This window comes from Lynx rufus, unplaced genomic scaffold (assembly GCF_022079265.1).
Source record: "Lynx rufus isolate CCGP_SWC_20201006 ecotype Redwood Valley unplaced genomic scaffold, mLynRuf1.p SCAF_25, whole genome shotgun sequence".
NCBI lineage: Eukaryota > Metazoa > Chordata > Mammalia > Carnivora > Felidae > Lynx > Lynx rufus.
The window spans coordinates 12,897,098-12,918,029 of NW_025814840.1; the positions used below are offsets into that span (position 1 = coordinate 12,897,098).

General features: G+C 40.1%; 1 protein-coding gene across 5 annotated transcripts in view; it reads left to right on the plus strand.

The window, feature by feature from the left end:
- The window catches only part of LYST (lysosomal trafficking regulator), a 177,439-nt gene that overhangs the window by 93,660 nt on the left and 62,847 nt on the right, over nucleotides 1–20,932 (plus strand). For all 5 annotated transcript variants that reach the window (XM_047088713.1, XM_047088711.1, XM_047088715.1 and 2 more), the window contains 9 exons: nucleotides 1,967–2,582; nucleotides 3,298–3,475; nucleotides 5,588–5,757; nucleotides 7,242–7,472; nucleotides 9,266–9,432; nucleotides 10,083–10,235; nucleotides 16,044–16,235; nucleotides 18,445–18,623; nucleotides 20,251–20,457. In XM_047088713.1, coding sequence (XP_046944669.1) covers nucleotides 1,967–2,582; nucleotides 3,298–3,475; nucleotides 5,588–5,757; nucleotides 7,242–7,472; nucleotides 9,266–9,432; nucleotides 10,083–10,235; nucleotides 16,044–16,235; nucleotides 18,445–18,623; nucleotides 20,251–20,457 — 2,093 coding nt within the window. The remainder of the gene's footprint in view (nucleotides 1–1,966; nucleotides 2,583–3,297; nucleotides 3,476–5,587; nucleotides 5,758–7,241; nucleotides 7,473–9,265; nucleotides 9,433–10,082; nucleotides 10,236–16,043; nucleotides 16,236–18,444; nucleotides 18,624–20,250; nucleotides 20,458–20,932) is intronic.

A 20,932-nucleotide genomic window follows, 5' to 3' on the forward strand; every position in this document is an offset into this window, starting at 1 on the left:
AAACCCCAACCTTGCTTCCATCTAACCATCCCCATACTGCTGAAAGCTGCTAGAGAGAATCCCTGTCTTTACAAGGGTCTCCAACTGTAGCTGGCCTTTTAATGCTGCCCTGTAGTTTTTCAGTAAGTTCAAAATCAATTCCCTCTTCTCTTTCCATAGAAAGTCTATTCAAGTCTTTAAGCTTAAATCTTTAAGACAGTACTTTTCTGTCTTCCTAATTCACTCTTAACAGACTACCTCATCTGTAATAGAGAAAACAGTAGGTAGGTACGTGTTTCCTAGTTGCCAACCGGCTGTATATCTTTTCCTTTTCTGACAGCTGGTCTCTTCTAGCCTGAGACATTGCCCTTATTGTCTGCCCAACCTGTCTTATCTTTGGCTCTAGCATAAATTAATCAGTAGTGCAAGTTAGGCAGAGATAAGAATAGATAGGACGGGATATATATATATAGCTATTAATTTCCAGTTTTGTTTCTCTCCCAAAGTGTTTCAGTTATTTGCTAGCACATTTTATGCCCTTTTATTATAGTATTTTAAGGCTGTGTTTTAATTAGTTTTATTTGGAATTTTATAGGAAATGTACATTTTCAAATACAATCATGCCCCCATTTTTTCCACATCCTTTGAACAGAATCTTTTAGCAGCCTTAGCCCTCCAGCCAAAATGTAGAAATAATTAGGAAAAACTTCTGAGCTATAGAACTATTATTGCCAAATGGCCTGTGCTCTAAAACAGTTCACCCAGTGCCTGTTTACTCTATATCAGTGCTTCTCAAGTTTTAGCATGAAAAAAAAAAAAAATGACCAGAGAAGTTGTTCAAACACAGATCTTTGGGCCCTCCTTCATGCATTCTGATTCAGTAGATCTAGGGTGAGCCTAAAGAGTATGCATTTCTAACAATCGCACAGGTAGTGCTGATCTCCGTGCTGCTAGCCCACAAACCACACCTTGAACAGCACTCGCTTTACCACCGTGCACCGAGAATGGCAGTGATTTTTCTGGTCTCCCTGTACATGGAGTACTAGAAGCAGCAAACTGGACAGCTATCACAGGAAGACAAAGCGCCATTGCTTCTCATGAAGAAGTGACTACGGAAATGGATGAGAGACAAAACGGTCTAGGGCCATTTGGTCTAGTAGTAATAACAGCAAGAATGGGTATTACTCCCTTTATTGAGCACCTGCTATATGCCAGACACTATGCTGGGAGCATCACAAATATGATCTCACTTAATCCTTAAAGCAGCCTTGCAAAGAAGATATTCTGAACCCCCGTTTTACATTTGTAAAAACTAATACCCAAATAATTAAATGATTTACTTAAAAGACCACCTAACTCACAGAACCATCACTTGAATCCAGTTCTCTCTTGTTGCAAAGCCCACACTTTCACACCATATCAAACTGCATCCTAGTGACTGCTAGCCTGAGGCAAATTAAGTTTCACTTAATTTCACGATAGTAGAGCCATTAATCCTAATGACTTTGAATCATTCAGTCAACACTGTATTTTGTTAAGGAGACAGGAAAAGACATACGTTTTTGGGAGATTTTAATAAAAAGTAGTTAAAAGAAAAAATAGTTGGGGCACTTAAGAATTTTAAGCAGTAATGGGGCTCAGTTGGTTAAGCATCTGACTTCAGCTCAGGTCCTGATCTCACAGTTTGTGAGTTCAAGCCCCGCGTCAGACTTTCTGCTCTCTATGCAGAGCCCGCTTCGGATCCTCTATCTCCCTCTCTTTCTGCCCCTCCCCTGCTCACATGCCCACGCTCTCTCTCTCTCTCAAAAATAAGTAAACATTTTTTTTTAAAAAAAGAATGTTAAGCAGTAGTTAACATTAACCTGTGTGGATTCTTTAGCATCGCTAGATAAATGGGTTACTGCTGTGGTTGTGACTGACAGTGCAGGACACAAGTGGTCCCACTTAGTAGATTTTTAACGAGTGTTTTTCTGTCTACTCTCTCCAGGAAACAATTCCTCCAGGATTATCCCACAACGGACGATCGCCAACATTCTGCGTTCTAGAAGCCTACCAGCATTTCCTACTGCTTCACCTCAAATGCAATCACAAAAACTGACTGGAAGTTTGGGTTGTAGTATTGACGAGTTACAAAATATTGCAGATGATTACATTGCTTCCCAAGCAGAGAAACTGAATTTTCTGGTGAGTTCCGAGACACTGAAGAAAGACAAAGAGGATACATTCATCAGTAGCTGTGAGTCCGCAAAAACCGTGTGTGAAACGGAACCTGCCCTTTCCGCCCACGCTTCTGTCAATGGTGTCCCAAAAGGACCCTTGGAATTTCTGGGGGTCAGAGTAGATCACAAAGAGTTGGGAGCAGAACCCAAATCAGAAGATGACGAGTCCTACCCACGCCGCCCTGATCACCTGAAGGGACTGGCCTCATTCCAGCAGAGCCACAGCACTATCGCAAGCCTGGGGCTGGCTTTTCCTTCACACAACGGATCCGCGGCCGTTGGACGCTGGCCGAGTCTCCTTGACAGGAACCCGGATGACTGGGAAAACTTCGCCTTTTCCCTCAGTTACCAGCCTAACTCCAGCCGCACTGCAAGTACTCACAGGTACTCACTGCTTTCGCATGCTCCCCCCGCCCCCACTTTTTCTTTCACTCTTCTTTGAAGGATGTCTACCCTTGTGGAAATGTCTTACATCGCTTCTCATATACAACATATATATTCATAGCAAACAGAAAGGTACCTTTCTCTTTAGTCTAATACTAAATAATATTGAATTCCATGTTTTACCAAAGGCTAAACCATAAATGGCTCCTAAAGAAAAAGTGCCTTGTGGTTTACATTTAGAGAAAAACTCCTCAGGAAAACTATAAGATTTACAGTAGCCAGTGGCAACACCCAGTAAGAGTTTCCCCGGTGGTGGGGATGTTTCTCCTGTGCTGTGCAGTACAGGGGCCACCAGCCACGCGTGCCTGTTGAGCCCTCGAAACGTGGCTAGTGTGACCAAAGGGCCAAATTGTTTATGTCATTCTAGATAGTTTCCCTTGCGCAAGCGGCTGGTGACCACCACCCTCTTGCACGTCATAGCTGTGGAATAGAATGGTGTTTAGTGGGCCCTGTGCCTAAAGTAGATCGGTGAGAAATAAAATGGTAACAAGTGATGGCAAGGTTGTTAGTCACAGGTCAACATTTTTTTTTTACTTGTGTGACCTTTTGTTTCACATGTTGAAATTACTGCTGCTCCTCACAGTTCTTAAGGAAATCACCGTGCGCTTTTCTTCCTGATACTGTGTTCACAAGACTTCTGGGGTCTCTGTTTTAGCGTAACGGAAGACTGTCTGGTACCTATCTGCTGTGGATTATACGAGCTCCTCAGTGGAGTCCTTCTCATCCTGCCTGATGTTATGCTTCCAGATGTGATGGACAAGCTCATCCAGGCAGACACGCTTTTAGTCCTTGTGAACCACCCATCACCTGCTATACAACAAGGAGTTATTAAAGTAAGGGCCAATTCTAGATGCGTTGTTTTAATTCAGAAAAATAAATGTGCGTTTGATTTAAAACTTGAATGTATCTGTTAAAGTAGACCTAAAACTTTAGTCTAAGGAAGAATGAACTGATACACAGCTGACCCTTGAACAACACAGCTTTGAATTGCGTGGGTCCACTTATATGCGGACTTTTTTTTTTATAAGTACAATACGGTACTGTAAATATATTTTTTCTTCCTTATGATTTTCTTAATAACACTTTCTTTTCTCTAGCTTAGTTTATTGTAAGAATACAGTATAGAATACATATAACATAGAGGATGTGTGTTACTCAACTGTCTCTGTTGTCAGGAAGGCTTCGGGTTACCAATAAGCTACTCGTAGTTAAGTTTTGGGGGAGTCAAGTAATATGCAGATTTCCAACTGTGGGGGGTGGGGCTGGCACCTCTAACCCTCATGTTGTTCAAGGGTCAACCGTAGTTGGTTCCTTCTTTCTCATATTTTTATATGAATTATCATGCAATTTTAAGCTCTCCTCCATATATTGATTCATATCAATACGTTTTTTAAGTCTACCAATTGTAAGGAACACATAGTTCATTGGAAACCTTCCCTGCAGTGTAGTATCAAATCTTAAACATCTACTTCAGGTTTTAGCTCAGGTGTCACCTTTACGGAGACCTGATCACCTTTCCGAATAGCTTCCCTCTAGCACCCTACTCCTCATTTATCCTATCATAGCATCCTCGTTTTGTCTTGTAATTATCTTTTTAGTTGACCTGTGTGCTTGATCTTTCAGTCTCCCACACTGGAGTCTCCGCTCCATGAGGGCGGGCAGCTTGTGCCTAGTATATACTAGGGACTAAGCATAGTGTCGAATGAATAAGCGTTTCATATGAATGCTTTCCGTTAGAAAACAGGCCAATATTGTAAGGGTCTTGTAACGATTCTCATTTTCTTTAGTTCGTCTGATGTAGGATGTTTTTTAATCACTTGCAATTCAACCCAGTATTTTTTGAGCTTCCATCCCAGGTACAAAACACTGGGCTAGTTGCTATGTGGATACAAGGTGGAATGGTAGAAGCCCCGCATTCAACGAGCTTATAGTCCAGTGAGGGAGAGAGACATAGACCCCACTAAGTAAAACGTAAGGACTTCTGGTGATGAGTGCTTCAACGGAATATTAATACAGAAGAATGGGAGCGTGGGAAAAGCAGTTAATTGTGATGGGGGGAACCAGAGAAGGATTCATACAAAAAGTGTATCTTGTATTGTGCTATAAACTCAGAAAGCTTTTTAAGTAGGGCAGCAAACAGATGTGTGTTTGGGAAGAACAGTCAGTCTGTCACCACTGTGAGGGAGTGATTGCAGGGGAGAGAGACGTGGAAGTATTCTGTTTAGCAGGCTTGCACCGTAGTCCAGGGGAGAATGATGAGTTCCTGATTCGGGCAAGTGGCAAGTCAGAGCACACCCAGATTTGAGAGACATTCGCTGGAATGAGTAATCACACGTAAGGAATCAGGACTGGAGGAGCCACCAATAAAATTAGCCGTGAAGTCTAGGAGCATGGCACTGCTGTGTGCTCTCAGACAGGAACCACGAAAGACATGAGTGTGGAAAGAAAATAAGTAATTGAGTTTTACACATGTTGCATTTAAGATGCTAGGGAAGGGTGGAGATAGGGCTCTGTGCTCAGGACAGAATCCATCCTGAAGTCTGGAAGTAGAAGTCTAGGAGAGATACATACATGCACACACACACACACGTGTGGAGAGAGAGGATAGTACAGTGCTCGCCGATTTTTTTCCTTCAGAATAAAGCATAGCTTTTGTACTTATATTCGACTAAGGTTACCAATCTACCAGGTGTCAATGCTCAACTAAAAAGTTAGTTTCCCCATAACGAAAGTATTAAGGTCTCCAAGATAAAGTCAGCGTGAGCACTCCAAACTAGTCAGAAACAAAGATTATTTTTGGTTTGCTATGGAGGTGGCATTGTTTTTTAGCTTTCTGTGCTCCATACATATGAAATTAAATAACAACTTACAAGTATTGTCTGATTTGTCTACATTATATAAAATTTTAGTGCATTATGTAAATTGTCTTAATTTTTTTTTCTTAGCTATTAGATGCATATTTTAATAGAGCTTCTAAGGAACAAAAAGATAAATTCCTAAAGAACCGTGGCTTCTCCTTGCTAGCCAACCAGTTGTATCTTCACCGGGGAACTCAGGAATTGTTAGAATGCTTCATTGAAATGTTCTTTGGTCGACGTATTGGCCTTGATGAAGAGTAAGTGGCTTCTTCCCTCCACCATCATTGGGGATCTTTTGTCTTAAAAATAAAATTTGTTAAGCGGACTCTTAACAAAGTTATTTGGTCATTTTTAGAAAAAATCCTCTAAAAGTATTTCCAGGTAAATCAATTTATTATTTTCCATGTGGCATTGTTTCTAACTTCTGCCTTTGTATTTCATTCACTAGTTACAAACTAGAAACCAGTGCTTCATCAAAGGAAAGAAGGTGATCGTTTAGGATTTGACATGTAGTGTTAACACGAGGAGGGTAACTGAAAAGAAGGTGGCTCCCATTGTCCCAGCAGTAGATCACACGACTGGTCCTTAGAGAGGCTTCCCCCATCCCTCAGCCTCCGGGTCATCTGGGAGAAGAGTCATCCCTCACCTGGAATTCCTGGTTGGGCCACGAAGTGCAACTGTTATCCCCGTCTGTGTTCAAGCAGTGAGAAATGTGTGTCTCCTCATTATTAGGTGTCTTCTGCTTATTAAGTAGACTGACTCAGACCTTGAGGAATTTACTGATTGCAGTAATGACAACAGTACTTTCATCTGCATACAGCTTTTAGCTCTGTCAAAGCAATTCTGCAGTATTTCATTTGATTGTCACAAGAGCTTTGAGAAGAAAGTAGGGCAGATGTCACCACACGTATTTGACAGTTAAGGAAAATAAGGTACAAAATGCTTACATTTCCTTCCATCACAGAGGCAAATAGTCTCAGGACAGGAACTCAGGATTCGTTCCTTTCACCAGAACTCTTTTTACTAGTTCACTGTCTCTCGGATACTATCATCATCATCATTATTATTGTATGTTAATGTAATAGTATATAATTATTATATAAATTATGTATGTTGTATGTTATCATGATTATGCTAGTAATTGTATGCTAGTTTATTGTTAATAGTTTTATTAATAATCAATTAACAATAACTTCCTGTGCACTTGTTATATAGGCCCCTGAAGTAGGGTTCTTTTGGACACATAAGGGCCTATGGACAAATTAAAGCAAGTCAATTAAAAACCATGAAATTGTGAGGCATCTAGCTCTTGATTTCGGCTCAGGTCACGATCTCACAGCTCGTGGGATCAAGCCCCACACTGGGCTCTGCGCTGACGGTTCGGAGCCTGCTTGGGATTTTCTCTCTCCCTATTTCTCTCCCCCTCCCCCACTTACACACCCACTCGCTCGCTCTCGCTCTCTCTCTCAAAATAAATAAGCTTAAAATTTTTAAAAACCATGAAATTGTATCATATTTCATTTGAATGTTGTATATTTACAAACTTGGGACAGACTTCTAGCAATACTTGTATTTTATTGGAGAGGTCAGTGATCTTACAGGTTGAGATTCCTTTCTCTCCACGTTTATTTTTTATAGCTTCAAAATCAAGTTAACAAAATGACCCACACTGCAATCCTTTTTCCTTGTTTAGTGGTTAATTGCTTCTAACGTGCTCTTAATTGTGTGTTATTTATTGCAGATTTGATCTGGAAGATGTGAAAAACATGGGACTGTTTCAGAAGTGGTCTGTCATTCCTGTTCTGGGCCTAATAGAGACCTCTCTGTATGACAACATGCTCTTGCATAGTGCTCTCCTACTTCTTCTCCAAATATTAAATTCTTGTTCTAAGGTAGCAGATATGTTATTGGATAATGGTCTACTGTACGTGTTATGTAATACAGTAGCAGCCCTGAATGGATTAGAAGAAAAGTAAGTTTTAAATCATTATTTAAAACTTTATCATCTGAGGGGCGCCTGGGTGGCCCTGTCAATTAAGCATCCGACTCATGATATGGGCTCGGGTCATAATCCCAGGGTCATGGAATCAAGCCCTGTGTTGACTCCCCACTGGGCGTAGAGCCTCTTAAGATTCTCGTCTTCCTGCCACCCTGCCCTTCCCCCATTTGCGCTCAGTCTCTCTCTCAAAAAACTAAAACAAAAATAAAAACAAAACTGTGTCATCTGACAAATACTTTAGAAAGGAAAGACTTTAGTAATAGGTTACATTAAAGCATCCGATTTTTCAAAACACTTTCAAAGAATATCCTTCCTACCAAACTAATTAGATTGGATTAATTAAATTGTATTTGGAGGGGGCATATTTTCTATCATTTTCAACAAGTTTACTGAAAAGGAAGATGTGTATATGGCCTACTTTTAGGTGTTTAGAACCTGAAGGCAAGTTGAATACATTTAACTGTCTTTAAATAGATTTACCACGCTTCCACAATGGTCTTATAAAAGTTATTACCCCAGAAGGAATAGGAAATTGAGGACTGGAGAGAGAGAGAAAGAGAGAGAGCCTTGTTGAAGATCACGTAGCTAGTGGATAGCACAGGGTTTAAAACTGAACCTGTCTCCCTTCAAACACTTATGTTTTGAACTATGATGCTCCTGCTTTCTACTACCATAAATTAATTTCTCATTTCCAGAAGTACATTGGCAAATGGCTGCCTACCAAATTGATTAATGGCCTTAAAAAATATGTGAGGAGATTGTATTTCTACTTGGATTTTGTGCCTTTGGTTTCTGCGTTTATGATGTACAGCATACCATTTTTATTAGCATAATGTTAAAATATAAATCTCTAGAAGCACATTACTGTACATTAAGGCATTAAATATTATCTATAATTTTTAAGAGAAGGCAGACAATAACCTTTAAGAGAAGGCAGAAGCCAGGGAGGCTCTCTGAGTACAAGAGAGACTCCTTGTACTGAGTTCCATTCAATTTTGGGGGGGTACCTATTAAGTTCAGGATTTGTGTGCTGGGCATATAAGAAATACAAAGTATTTTATTTCCTCAAAATACGTAGTCTTGATTATAACACAATGCATGTGTTATAACACAGCACGTGGGAAGAGTTGCCTACGGGCTTCTGAAAGTAATGTGTTGTTGTTTGTTGTTTTGTTTTAATAACTTGTACTTACTGAATGTCGTTACATGCTACCCTATTAATTGACCCCAAACAGTTACCATTTCTGACTCTTGGCTTGATTTGGAAAAAATAAATGGTGAGAAGTATTCAGGCTTACTATCATATACTAAGGTTATCAAGGTTAAAAATTGAGGCACAGGGGCGCCTGGGTGGCTCAGTCAGTTAATCCTCCAACTTCGGCTCAGGTCGTGATCTCACAGTTCGTGAGTTCGAGCCCCACTTCTGGCTCTGTGCTGACAGCTCAGAGCCTGGAGCCTGCTTCGGATTCTGTGTCTCCCTCTCTCTCTCAGTGCCTGCCTCTCACTCGCGCTCTCTCTCTCTTTCTCTCTCTCTCTCTCTCTGCCACACACAAAAATAAATAAATAAACAAACATTTAAAAAGAAAAGACAGTAGACTTTTTGACAGGAGTCAAAGCATGTTTTCTCATTTCTGTTTCTAGCATGCAATTCAAACTCCCCACCATCCAGTAGGCACGAATAAATACTGAATGGGTGAGCAAATGCTGGAAGAACAAGAATTTAAACCAGTTCTCTTTGCCTTAAATTTTCTGTTCTTTTTCTTTAGCGTTCCTCTGAATGAATACAAATTGCTTGCTTGTGATATACAACAGCTTTTCGTAGCAGTGACCATTCATGCCTGCAGTTCCTCAGGCCCCCAGTATTTTAGAGTCATCGAAGACCTCATCGTACTGCTTGGCTATCTTCAAAATAGCAAAAACAAGAGGACACAAAGTAAGATTTAGTTTTTATGGATTTCCGGGGTTGGGATTATAGAGGAGCCAAAAATGTCATTTGAACCAAATCTCTTTCTTGTGGAAGCTATTTTACTGAAGGTTCATCCTTCATTTTGTGATAATATCTATCAGCTTTAAAAAGAAGTCTTTTAGGTGGCAAAAATTAAACAAACGATACGTTCATATGATCAGTAGCTGGCAATACATCATTAAAAAAAGTTTCTGATTTTTTTTTTTTTTTACCAAGTAGAACTAAAAGGTTTATGTTGAATAAAAATCCTCTTTAGTTTTCTTTAATGGCAAATATTAAATGAGTATGAAATGTGACAATTTCTGGTTCAATTTTGCCTTATATATTTAAAAGCCTGTTCTTTAAGACAACGGTGTAAGAGGAAATAAATTCGTGAGCTAGTTTTTTTCCATTGAATTTTTTTTTATAGTGACCATTTGGAAATTTGCTTTAAAATTTCTTTTAAAGGCAGTTTAAAAATGTTTACTATCAGGAACCCATATTGATCAAAATTTTAAAATCTATGTCTAATAAAACATTACTGGCAGTTTAGATGTTGCATGAAAATAAAAAGCAACTCAGTGTAAAAAATTAACATCCACATAGCTTGAAAACATTCTAGTGTCTTCTGTTTTCAGGTATGGCTGTTGCACTGCAGTTTAGAGTTCTCCAAGCTGCTATGGAATTTATAAGGACCACAGCAAATCATGACTCTGAAAACCTTGCAGATACATTCCGGTTACCCTCTCCTCCTCATCATGCAATATTTCAACCGCGGAAGAGCATCGCTGGTGAGTACTGAAATAATATTTTAATAATTATAAATTGAGGGTGGCATGACTTTCCTGTACTCTGATGCCATTCACACTTTTAAAATATCTTTTAGTTTAGAAAGTTAAACTACAGGGGCGCCTGGGTGGCGCAGTCGGTTAAGCGTCCGACTTTAGCCAGGTCACGATCTCTCGGTCCGTGAGTTCGAGCCCCGCGTCAGGCTCTGGGCTGATGGCTCAGAGCCTGGAGCCTGTTTCCGATTCTGCGTCTCCCTCTCTCTCTGCCCCTCCCCCGTTCATGCTCTGTCTCTCTCTGTCCCAAAAATAAATAAACGTTGAAAAAAAAAATTAAAAAAAAAAAAAAAGAAAGTTAAACTACAAAATTTGAGAAAGGTTTCCTCCCTGGAAAAACCATTCTACTGATTTCTTTCAGTGCTGTTCTTGTTCAGTTATCTCTTGAGCAACTACTGTGTGCCAAGCACTGTGTAAATGTTGAAGATACAGTGATAATTAGAAGCAGACACAGATTCTGCACTTGTAGAGATTACAAAATAGTAGAGAAATGTAGAGGATCAGAGTAGAGACTCTAATAGGCAACGTGGTTTACATCAGGAGTTAGGGAAGTATCTGAGGAAGTGAGATTTCAGTGTAGATGTAAAGGGTGAGAGAAAGGAGCTAGCAAGGTAGAGAGTCAGAGAGTTTTCCAGGCAGAAGGAATGTTGCACAGCAGGAAAAGGCTAAGCTTCAGGGAATTGAAATAAAGTCATTTAGCCAGAGTGGAATACTCTGGAGAGATTTAGGAGAGCGATGCCAGATGGGGCTGTATAGGATGGCACGGGCCAATGCATAGATAATCATATAGGCCGCGTTAACGATCTTATCCTAAGGGGGAGTTCTAACATAAGCAGGTTTCCATTTTGTAAAGACCGCTCTGGCTTGTGTGTAGAGAGTGGGTTAGCGGAGAGCAAGAAATGTAGGGGTCCAGATAGGAGGCTACTGCAGCGGTCCAGACGGGAGAAGATGGTGGCTCGGGTGTGGGTAGAGTGCATGTGACATCAGGACTTGCTGTGATTTAGCACATATCGGCAAGTGTCAATATCGTTAGCCTTCCTTATTTTTCCCGCAAAATCTTCTGTGACATTTATGCACACAATCCGGAAAGACAGTATAAACACCTCCCCACGCACACATAGGATCTATACACACATGCACGTATACACATACATATATATGGATGGATACGGATATACAGCATATATATACACACAAATGCACATGCGTATCCCCAAACAGAGTAGTTGGTAATTTGTTTGAAGTTTAATCACCCTTACAATCTTAAGGGCCTTTAAATTAAATCCAAATCAGGGGAGCCTGGGTGGCTCAGTAGGTTGAGTGTCTGACTTTGGTTCAGGTCATAATCTCACAGTTTGTGGGTTTGAGCCCCACGTCAGGCTCTGTGCTGACAGCTCAGAGCCTGGATACTGCTTCGGATTCTGTGTCTCCCTCTCTCTCTTCCCCTCCCCCACTCTCTCTCTCTCTCTCTCTCTCTCTCTCAAAAGTAAACATTAAAATTTTTTTTTAAATTAAATCCAAATCTTTCTTCTACCTGTATTAAACAACTTTGTTTTGTTCAGTGCTATGTGAAATTTTACAACCATGTGAAAAACTCATTTGTAGAGAAAAGCTATTAAATATACATTTTTTTGCAGTAGTATGTTTAGATTATGTTAAATATAAGCTATGTAAATAAAACTTCTAAGACAGCCACACAACTTTATTGCCCCTGTACATCCTTCTTTATTTTTTATTTTTTTTACGTTTATTTATTTTTGAGACAGAGACAGAGCATGAACAGGGGAGGGGCAGAGAGAGAGGGAGACACAGAATCTGAAACAGGCTCCAGGCTCCGAGCTGTCAGCACAGAGCCCGACGCGGGGCTTGAACTCATGGACCGCGAGATCATGACCTGAGCCGAAGTCGGACGCTTAACCGACCGAGCCACCCAGGCGCCCCTGTACATCCTTCTTTAATGTGACATCTGAACTCAGCCTCTCCTCTTGAACTGACCTCCTCTCTTGTCTAGGTAGCATTCTGCCTTTCACCAAGTCTAGCAGTCATGCTCAGCTGACCACATGCCAGAAGATGGCTTTCGGACCACCTTTCCGTTGCAGGGTTCCTTAGATAGTCAGTGACTGCTTGGATGGAATTTCACCCTCCTTTGATACAGGAAAATGCTCTGTTGCCAGTATCGTGAGTCACAGGAGCCGTTTCTTTCCTGCCGACATTTCTCATTGCCATGTCCATTTCTTCTGCGCTTTTGTACCTAGATCTGTGGTTTCGTTTTTGAGCCGCTCACGCCAGGGCTGCCACAGCAGCGCTCTTGCTGTTTTCTCTTTGTTCTGTGATTTCTCTAACAGTCTGTCATCTCTCTCTTTTGATACCAGAATTTTTATCACCTTGAGCCTCAGAGCCCTGCGGAACTCCAAGCCTGTCCTTGTTTATTTTTTGTTTGTGTGAGTCCTGTTAAAGTGCATGACGGACTTGTAGTCCTTTCTTTAAACCTTACTCTCCTTTTTTTCCTGACTCTGGTCTCTTATCCTGAGCTTAAATTTGTCACTGTATCTGAGTAAAAGCAGTTGCTGTAAGCCGCATGAGGTTTGTAGAGCCCTACAGAGTTCAAGCTTGATTAAAAAAAAAAAAAAAAAAAAAAGACCTTAAAAGTGCACCAGACCAGTTCCTGCATTTTATAGAAGCACTGGAGTAAGTTCCTGCTGGAACAGGAGCACCCACACTCCTCCCTCCGTGTCCTACAGCACATCTGCTCGTTCCAGCCCTGTCGTGTTTCTAGGACCATCTCTTGTGGGTTTCTCCCACCGATTCTTCCTGGTTTGACTACGGCCCTTATTTAAATCCTGTCTCTGAATCCAGTTGAGAAATACCACTTTATATGTGTTATGCTGTTGCTTTGTAATTCCTTCCGCACTGTTCTACACAGATATTTGGGAAAGACTGTGTTTTATTTCTTCATTCTCAGTCAAAAGGGTATCGGCTTTGTACGCCGTAGGTGCAAAAGCTGCAAGATACCAGAGCTCCTGTGCCTTGGAGCAGCATGGTTATAACAGCCCATTTAGGTCTATCCGCTCACGATGCTAAGTTACTAAGAAGGATTTATACTGCCATCATGTCCATCATTGAGATATAATAAGCTGTTCCTTCCAAGATTTGAAGCAAGCTGTTCTCATTAGTGGTCAATGTTTTGGGGAGATGGTTTTTTCCTAAATAGACACACTTAGCATTTACTGCACACTGCTGAGACATGTGACACCCCAGCCCCACGGCCACCCCCCCACCTCCAGCAGGGCTCGCGGGGACAGCCGGCAGCTGCAGCTTGTTCTGGCCACACACCCCCTGCGCTGGTCATCGACAGGTCTCCTCAGACTGTCAGCGCCAGGATATCCACGGCTTGGGACCGAAGCTTCTTCCGCAGCATTTCGTCATATGTAGATTTTAAGTTCTCATACTCTTAGATACTCTTTGATTGCCAGATTAATCTTTTTACAGCCTGGCTCGTGTGCCATTATCTTGCTCAACAGCCTCAATGGTTCCAACTACCCAGTTAACAGATCTCAAATTCCTTAGCCTTTGTATCTTTTTTTGGTATAGATGAGAGAGAGAGATGTCACTAAATGGTATCGGACTGTACCTTCTGTTTCTAATTAATGTGTTTATAGACATCTTCCCATATAATAAAAATACTCTTTATGTTTAATGAACACATAATAATCTATTGTATTGATTTGCCATCAATTGTTTCCTAATCTTTATCAATAAACCAAAAGTTTCTCTTTTTTTACTTGTCTTACAGTAATCCCTTTGATCCCTTTACTTTTTATTAAACAACTTTGTGTTTAAATAACTTTGTGTTTATTAAACAACTTTGTGTTACTTTACTGTTTAATCCCTTGATCCCTTTACTTTACTTTTTACTTGTTTTTGCTATTATAAACAGCATAGCAATGTACGTTCTTTTATATGTTTTTTTCCCACTTGTCTGCTTATCACTATGAGAAACTTGACGCATCACCTTGTTTCGTGAAGGTAGAAATAAGCATTAGGGTATTATTTAAAGTGCTATACATACATATAAACTGTCAGAAATAAATATAAATATATACATTGTGTTATTATGATCCACATACAAATGAATTTCCTTTATATTTCAGCCATCAGTAACAATACCAACCATTAACAACTTTTGATGCTTTGTATGAGATCGGCATTGTGTTTTACATCCATTATTTTCTTTACTATTTAATCCATAGAACAACCTTCTTTATCCATTCATTCAACCATCAAATATTTATTGGGCACCATCCACATGTCAGGTATTATGCTTTCATGGAACTTACATTTTACTGTAGAAAATGGTCAATAAACCTGTAAACAAATACATTTAATAAAATATCAGATAGTGAAAATATCTACCTTTGAGATGAGCTCTATTTTACTTTCTAATCTACATCTTAACCTATGAGGGAACTGAGGCTTTGAAAGAAGTATATCTGAGGCTACCCCAGCTCGGTGCTGAAATGCCCTCCCTCTTTTTCAAATGTGTAGTTGTGAAGACCTCACATTTTCTTACTCAGTATATTGCTCTGCCTCTGAATTAGGATTATCTGCTGCTTAGACAGCATGAAAGCTGCCAGAGATGTAGACATCAGGAAGAATCTACTTAAACTGAAGACGTAGTCTGACAGTATTACTCTTGAATATATCCTGGATATGAATATTTTTTATTTGCTTTGTTTTTGTCTCAAACGCAACCCCACCCGCCAACATGTATTAACTGATAAATACTGAGTACCTGAGATACTGGACAATCTAAAGTGCTATTAAAATACTTAAATATCTTACAGGAGGAGTCGTTAAAACCTATCATAATTTAGTCATATGTAAGTAATGTGTATGGAAGCTATTTATGGAAATTGATACATGTTTTTATCATTTAAAACAAAGGTTCAATTCCAATGAAGGGTTCCATTATTCCTCACCGACCAAGACGTCATTTTGGTTCCTATGGTCAACTTCCGATGCCTTTCTCCTTCAGTCCGTTAAATCAAGATTCGTTCTCCCCACATCCTCCTGGATCCACTACCTGTGTGGTACCTTTCGGAGCAGGTGCAGTGATGATGCAGGAATGACATTCCTAACTGCTCGATCTGAGGAGATACTGCTCAGGGAACGCTTTGTAGGATTGAATTCCAAATGATGCATACGCACCAAATCATTTCAATAGCAAAGCACTGGAATTACACTCACCTTTCCAATCTCTTCACTTTCATTGGACTGCTTTCCACTATCTCACTTATATATGCTTTTCAAAACTACTTTATAAAATTCAACAATGGGAATTATCTGGAAATAGTAATGTTCTTACTGAAACACGATGTGCTCTAAAAACCTATTGATTATTTTGGAACACAAGGAAGTGCAACAGTATTTGAAAATGTTTTGTCGGAACATTCTGAACTACCTACATATACCCTTCTAACTCTTTTGTGTTTTTCAGAAAACTCAAACTTTGCCAAACGATGTCCATCCCACTAAGCTATGTCCCTAGCTTCAATATTCTGATTTGGACTTTGAAATCAGAAGTACTGTTGCATTTCTTTAACGAGGGAGAAATGTCACTTTCTCTGAATCATGCTCTTTCCTTTGTATTAGTGAAGATTTATTTCGTGGTCCACTAATCAAAACGTTGCAGCAAAAATAATTTCCTTGATCCCTGTTAACTCTGGCATTTGATGTTTTTAATTTATATACTTGAAGGTGCTCGAAAATTTCCCCTTGCTCAGACTGACTCTCTCCTGATGAAAATGCGCTCAGTGGCAAGCGATGAACTGCATGTGATGATGCAACGGAGAATGAGCCAGGAGAACCCCGTGCAGGCATCTGAGACAGAGCTTGCTCAGAGACTACAGAGGCTCACCATTTTAGCAGTTAACAGGATTATTTATCAAGGTGGGACTAGAGGATGAATATGTGCTTGCTCACATATGCACTTAAAAGGGAAATAATTTAAGAGGAAACTGATGAGGTCTCAAAATTCTCAACAGCATTCATTTTTTCATTCGTAACATTTACACTATTAACAGAATGCATTTGCAGGGTGCCTGGGTGGCTCAGTCGGTTAAGCATACGACTTCAGCTCAGGTCATGATCTTGCGGTTCGTGGGTTCAAGACCTGCATCAGGCTCTGTGCTGACAGCTCAGAGCCTGGAGCCTGTTTTGGATTGGGTGTCTCCCTCTCTGCCCCTCCCCTACTCGTGCTCAGTGTCTATCTGTCTCTCTCTCTCTCTCTCTCTCTCTCTCTCTCTCTCTCTCAAAAATAAATAAACTTTAAACAAAATTTTTTTAAAGAATTTATTTGGAACTAATAGTCTTGAATAAAAGTCTACTTCTTAATGTGTTAAATGCAGGCCTAGAGTGACCAATGAGTTTAAAACAGGACAGCACCTCCAATATATTTTCGTAACTTTTCTTTGAGATAATGGTAGATTCACATACCATTATTAAAAATATTGCAGAGAGATCCCATATCCCGTTTATCCAGTTCCCCCAGTGGGTTCTGCCAAGTTAGAGTTGAGGGTCATGACCAGGATATAGACATTGATACAGTCAAGAAGGTGAACATTTCTGTCACATGCGAGTGCTTCTGTTGCCTTTTGTGGGGGTTTTTTGAAGTTTATTTATTTATTTTGAGAGGGAGGGAGGGAGAGCATGAGCAGGGGAGGGGCAGAGAGAGAGAACAGAGAGAGAGAGAGAGAGAGAGAGAATGAGAGAATCTCAAGCAGGCTCTGTGCTGCTAGCACAGAGCCCGATGTGGAGCTGAAACCCATGAGAAGAGCAAGAACCGCAAGATCATGACCTGAGCAGAAACCAAGAATTCGATGCTTAACCTACTGAGCCACCCAGCACCCCTGTCGCTTTTTTAATAGCCACACCCGCTTTGCTCCCACCTCTACCCCTTCCTTAGTCCCTGGCAACCTCTAATCTCTTCTCCATTTATTTTTTATCATTTCAAGAATTTTACATAAATAGAATCATCCCGTGTGTGGCCTTTTAGGACTGGCTATTTTCACTTAGGGTGATTCTCTGGAGAGTCATCCCGGCTTCTGCACGTATCAGCAGTTTGTTGCTTCTTTGTTTTGCTGAGTAGTTTTCCACAGTACAGACATACTGGAGTTTGCCTAGCCATTCACCTTTTGAAAGACCATCAGGGCTGCTTTCCAGTTTTTAGTTACCACAAATAAAGCCAGCTGCTAGAAACGGTTACATGCAGGTTCTTGTGTGAGTGTAAGTCTCCGTTCTCCTGCAATAAGGGAGGTTGTGTGCTGTGTTTTTGTTAAGAAGCTGCCAAATGTTTCAGAATGACTGTCAAATTTTACATTCCCAGCGGCAATGTATGAGTGATGCATTTTTCTTCACACGCTTAACCAGTATTTGGAATTGTCACAATTTTTACTTTTCACTATTCTGATAGATGTCTACTGATACCACATTGTGGTTTCAATTTGCATTTGTCTCTAGGGGCTACTGATTTATGTATTTATTTATAAAACAGAATACCTACAGTAACCACTAAAAAACCATGCAGAGAGATACCCTCAAAAGCACTATTGATACGTCAAAATGGAATTCAAAAAAAATGTTCAAGTAACCCCAAGAAAACAGGAAGAAGAACACAGTAATTGTTCATCACTAGAAAAGCATAATACATACAAATAAGGCTCTTCTTCGTAACTTTTCTAATTTGTACTTGGGGCAACCGGATCCCAGGCTAAACTCTGAAATTGTACCATTTTTATCACATGCTCAGATTTAATGGTACAGCACATGCACTGAAATGGCTGTGCACATCCAACTAATGTAAATGTCACGTGGTCATTATGTTTGGTTTGTACAAGAACCTTGGAGCTTTAATAATTTCACAGTTTAAATCATCTTCATTAGTAAAGTAAATATTTAGTTCAGAATTGTATGACTTATGTAGGTTTAAATTTCTACATTGTTTTTGATGAATTTACTTTCTCTAGGGTATTGTATCTTCTACGTCTAATACTCTCGCTGCACATTTATATAGTGACAATGGAATTGGTGATTCCATAGAATATTTTTACCGTTTGTAATGGCTAGTTATCTAATTTTTTATTTTTCCTTTAATTCAAAGAGTTTAATCCAGACATTATTGACATTTTGAGTACTCCAGAAAATGCGACTCAAAGCAAGACCTCAGTTTCCCAGACTGAAATCTCTGAAGAAAATGTTCATCAGGAACAGCCTTCCATTTTCAATCCATTTCAGAAGGAGATATTCACATATCTGGTAGAAGGATTCAAAATATCTATTGTAAGTAAATTAATTGCATGGGACGTGTTCATTTACACAAAAGGAGTAGGTGTTTTATATGTCTGCTTACTCTTGAATTATTATTATTATTATCATTATTATTATGAATTACTAGGAAGGTTATGTCTTGGCTTACACATATCTGACACCTTCACAATTGCATAGAGGATGCTAACAAGTATCAGGCTCCATTCATCACTGACACGCTTAGGTTTCTGTGGGCTACATATGCTCGACCCCAGGGGAAAAATCAGTCTGTACACTTTAGAGATACCGAAAGCCAATCTTATTCTAGTGGAACTCATAAATCATGATTCTGCCAGTCTCTAAATCTAAACTAGATTGGGGTGTCTGCAGGTTTTATTTAGAGACAAATGATTTACCCGGGGCCCTCAGGAGGGGGTAATTGGAGAGCCAGCTCCAAAACTCAGAATAAATTCTGAAATGTACTGATTCCAGTTTTTTTGTTTTTTTTTTTTTTAGCGTTTATTTTTGAGACAGAGAGGGACAGAGCATGAACAGGGGAGGGTCAGAGAGAGAGGGAGACACAGAATCTGAAACAGGCTCTGGGCTCTGAGCTGTCAGCACAGGGCCTGACGCAGGGCTCGAACTCACAGGCTGTGAGATCATGACCCGAGCTGAAGTCGGACGCTCAACCGACTGAGCCACCCAGGCACCCCCTGATTCCAGTTTTAAACCAGATAGAGGAGACTTGATCAGGATCAGGTTAGCCTCCAATGGGCCACAGTTGAAGCAGCTTGTCTGGTTATTTGTCAAGGAACATTGATGGTCATATTGATGGTCAGTTTATATGTAGTTGTCAGTTTGCGACCGTTTTACTCAGTATTTTAATATTCTTTATAATGAATCTTTCTCTTTCATATTGTAAAATCAGTCAATCTATTGTTCTTTTGATGGTTCTTTTTTTTTTTTTAACTTCTAAGCCCTAGGTAATTTAAATGACTTTAGCTTCTTAATCCATCTCTCTCTTTTTTTAAAAAATACAAGTGATATAAAATTTCCTATTTTAACCATTCTTAAAGGTATAATTCATTAGTGTTAAGTGCATTCACATTGTTGTGCAATTATTACCACTGTCCATCTCTGAAACATTTTTATTATCCCAAACTGCTCTGTACCCATTAAACAACAGCTCCTCATAACCCCTCCCCCAGCCCCTGATAACGACTGTTAAACTTTCTGTTTCTATGAATTTAACTTTCTAGACACCTCATATAAGTTACAATGTTTCAGACAATATTTGTCCTTTTGTGTGTGGCTATTTCATTTAGCGTGGTATTTTCAAGTTCATGTTGAAGCATGTGTCAGAATTTCATTCCTTTTTAAGGCTTAATAATATTCATTCTATGTCTATATTACTTTTTGTTTATCCATTCATCCATCGGTGGGCATTTGGATTGTTTCCACCTCTTGGCTGTTTTGAGCACTGCTGTTATAAATGTTAGTATAACCACCCGTTTGTAGGGATGTATGTGTCATTCTAATTTTGACTACTAAAAAAAAATCTACAAAAAAACATGTCCCATAATCTTCTTTAGGGCTCTGAGAGGTTAGTATATTATTGCTTAGGAAGTCTGATCCTAATGCATTCTTGTTTTGCTTGAAGGGTTCAGGTAGAACCAGTGGTTCCAAGCAGCAGTGGACTAAAATCTTATGGTCTTGTAAGGAAACCTTCAGAATGCAGCTTGGCCGACTCCTGGTCCATATTGTGTCACCAGCCCACTCTTCTCAAGAGAGAAAGCAAATTTTCGAAATAGTTCGTGAACCAAATCATCAGGAAATACTGCGAGACTGTCTTAGTCCATCCCTGCAAGTAAGTTATCTCAGTACTTTGTAAGTAAAAACTAGCGGTGAAATAGGGGCGCCTGGGTGGCTCAGTCGGTTGAGTGTCCAACTTCTGCTCAGGTCATGATCTCGTGGGCTGTGACCCACGTCAGGCTCTGTGCTGACAGCTCAGAGCCTGGAGCCTGCTTAGGATTCTGTGTCTCCCTCTCTCTTCCCCTCCCCTGCTCATGTTCTGTCTGTCTGTCTCTCTCTCTCTCTGTCTCTCAAAAAATAAATAAACATTAAAAAAAACCATAGTAGTGAAATATAAAATTGTTCAAAACAAGAACTGACATTAAACTATTTTCATGCCTAGGGGCGCCTGGGTGGCGCAGTCGGTTACACGTCCGACTTCAGCCAGGTCACGATCTCGCGGTCCGTGAGTTCGAGCCCCGCATCAGGCTCTGGGCTGATGGCTCAGAGCCTGGAGCCTGTTTCCGATTCTGTGTCTCCCTCTCTCTCTG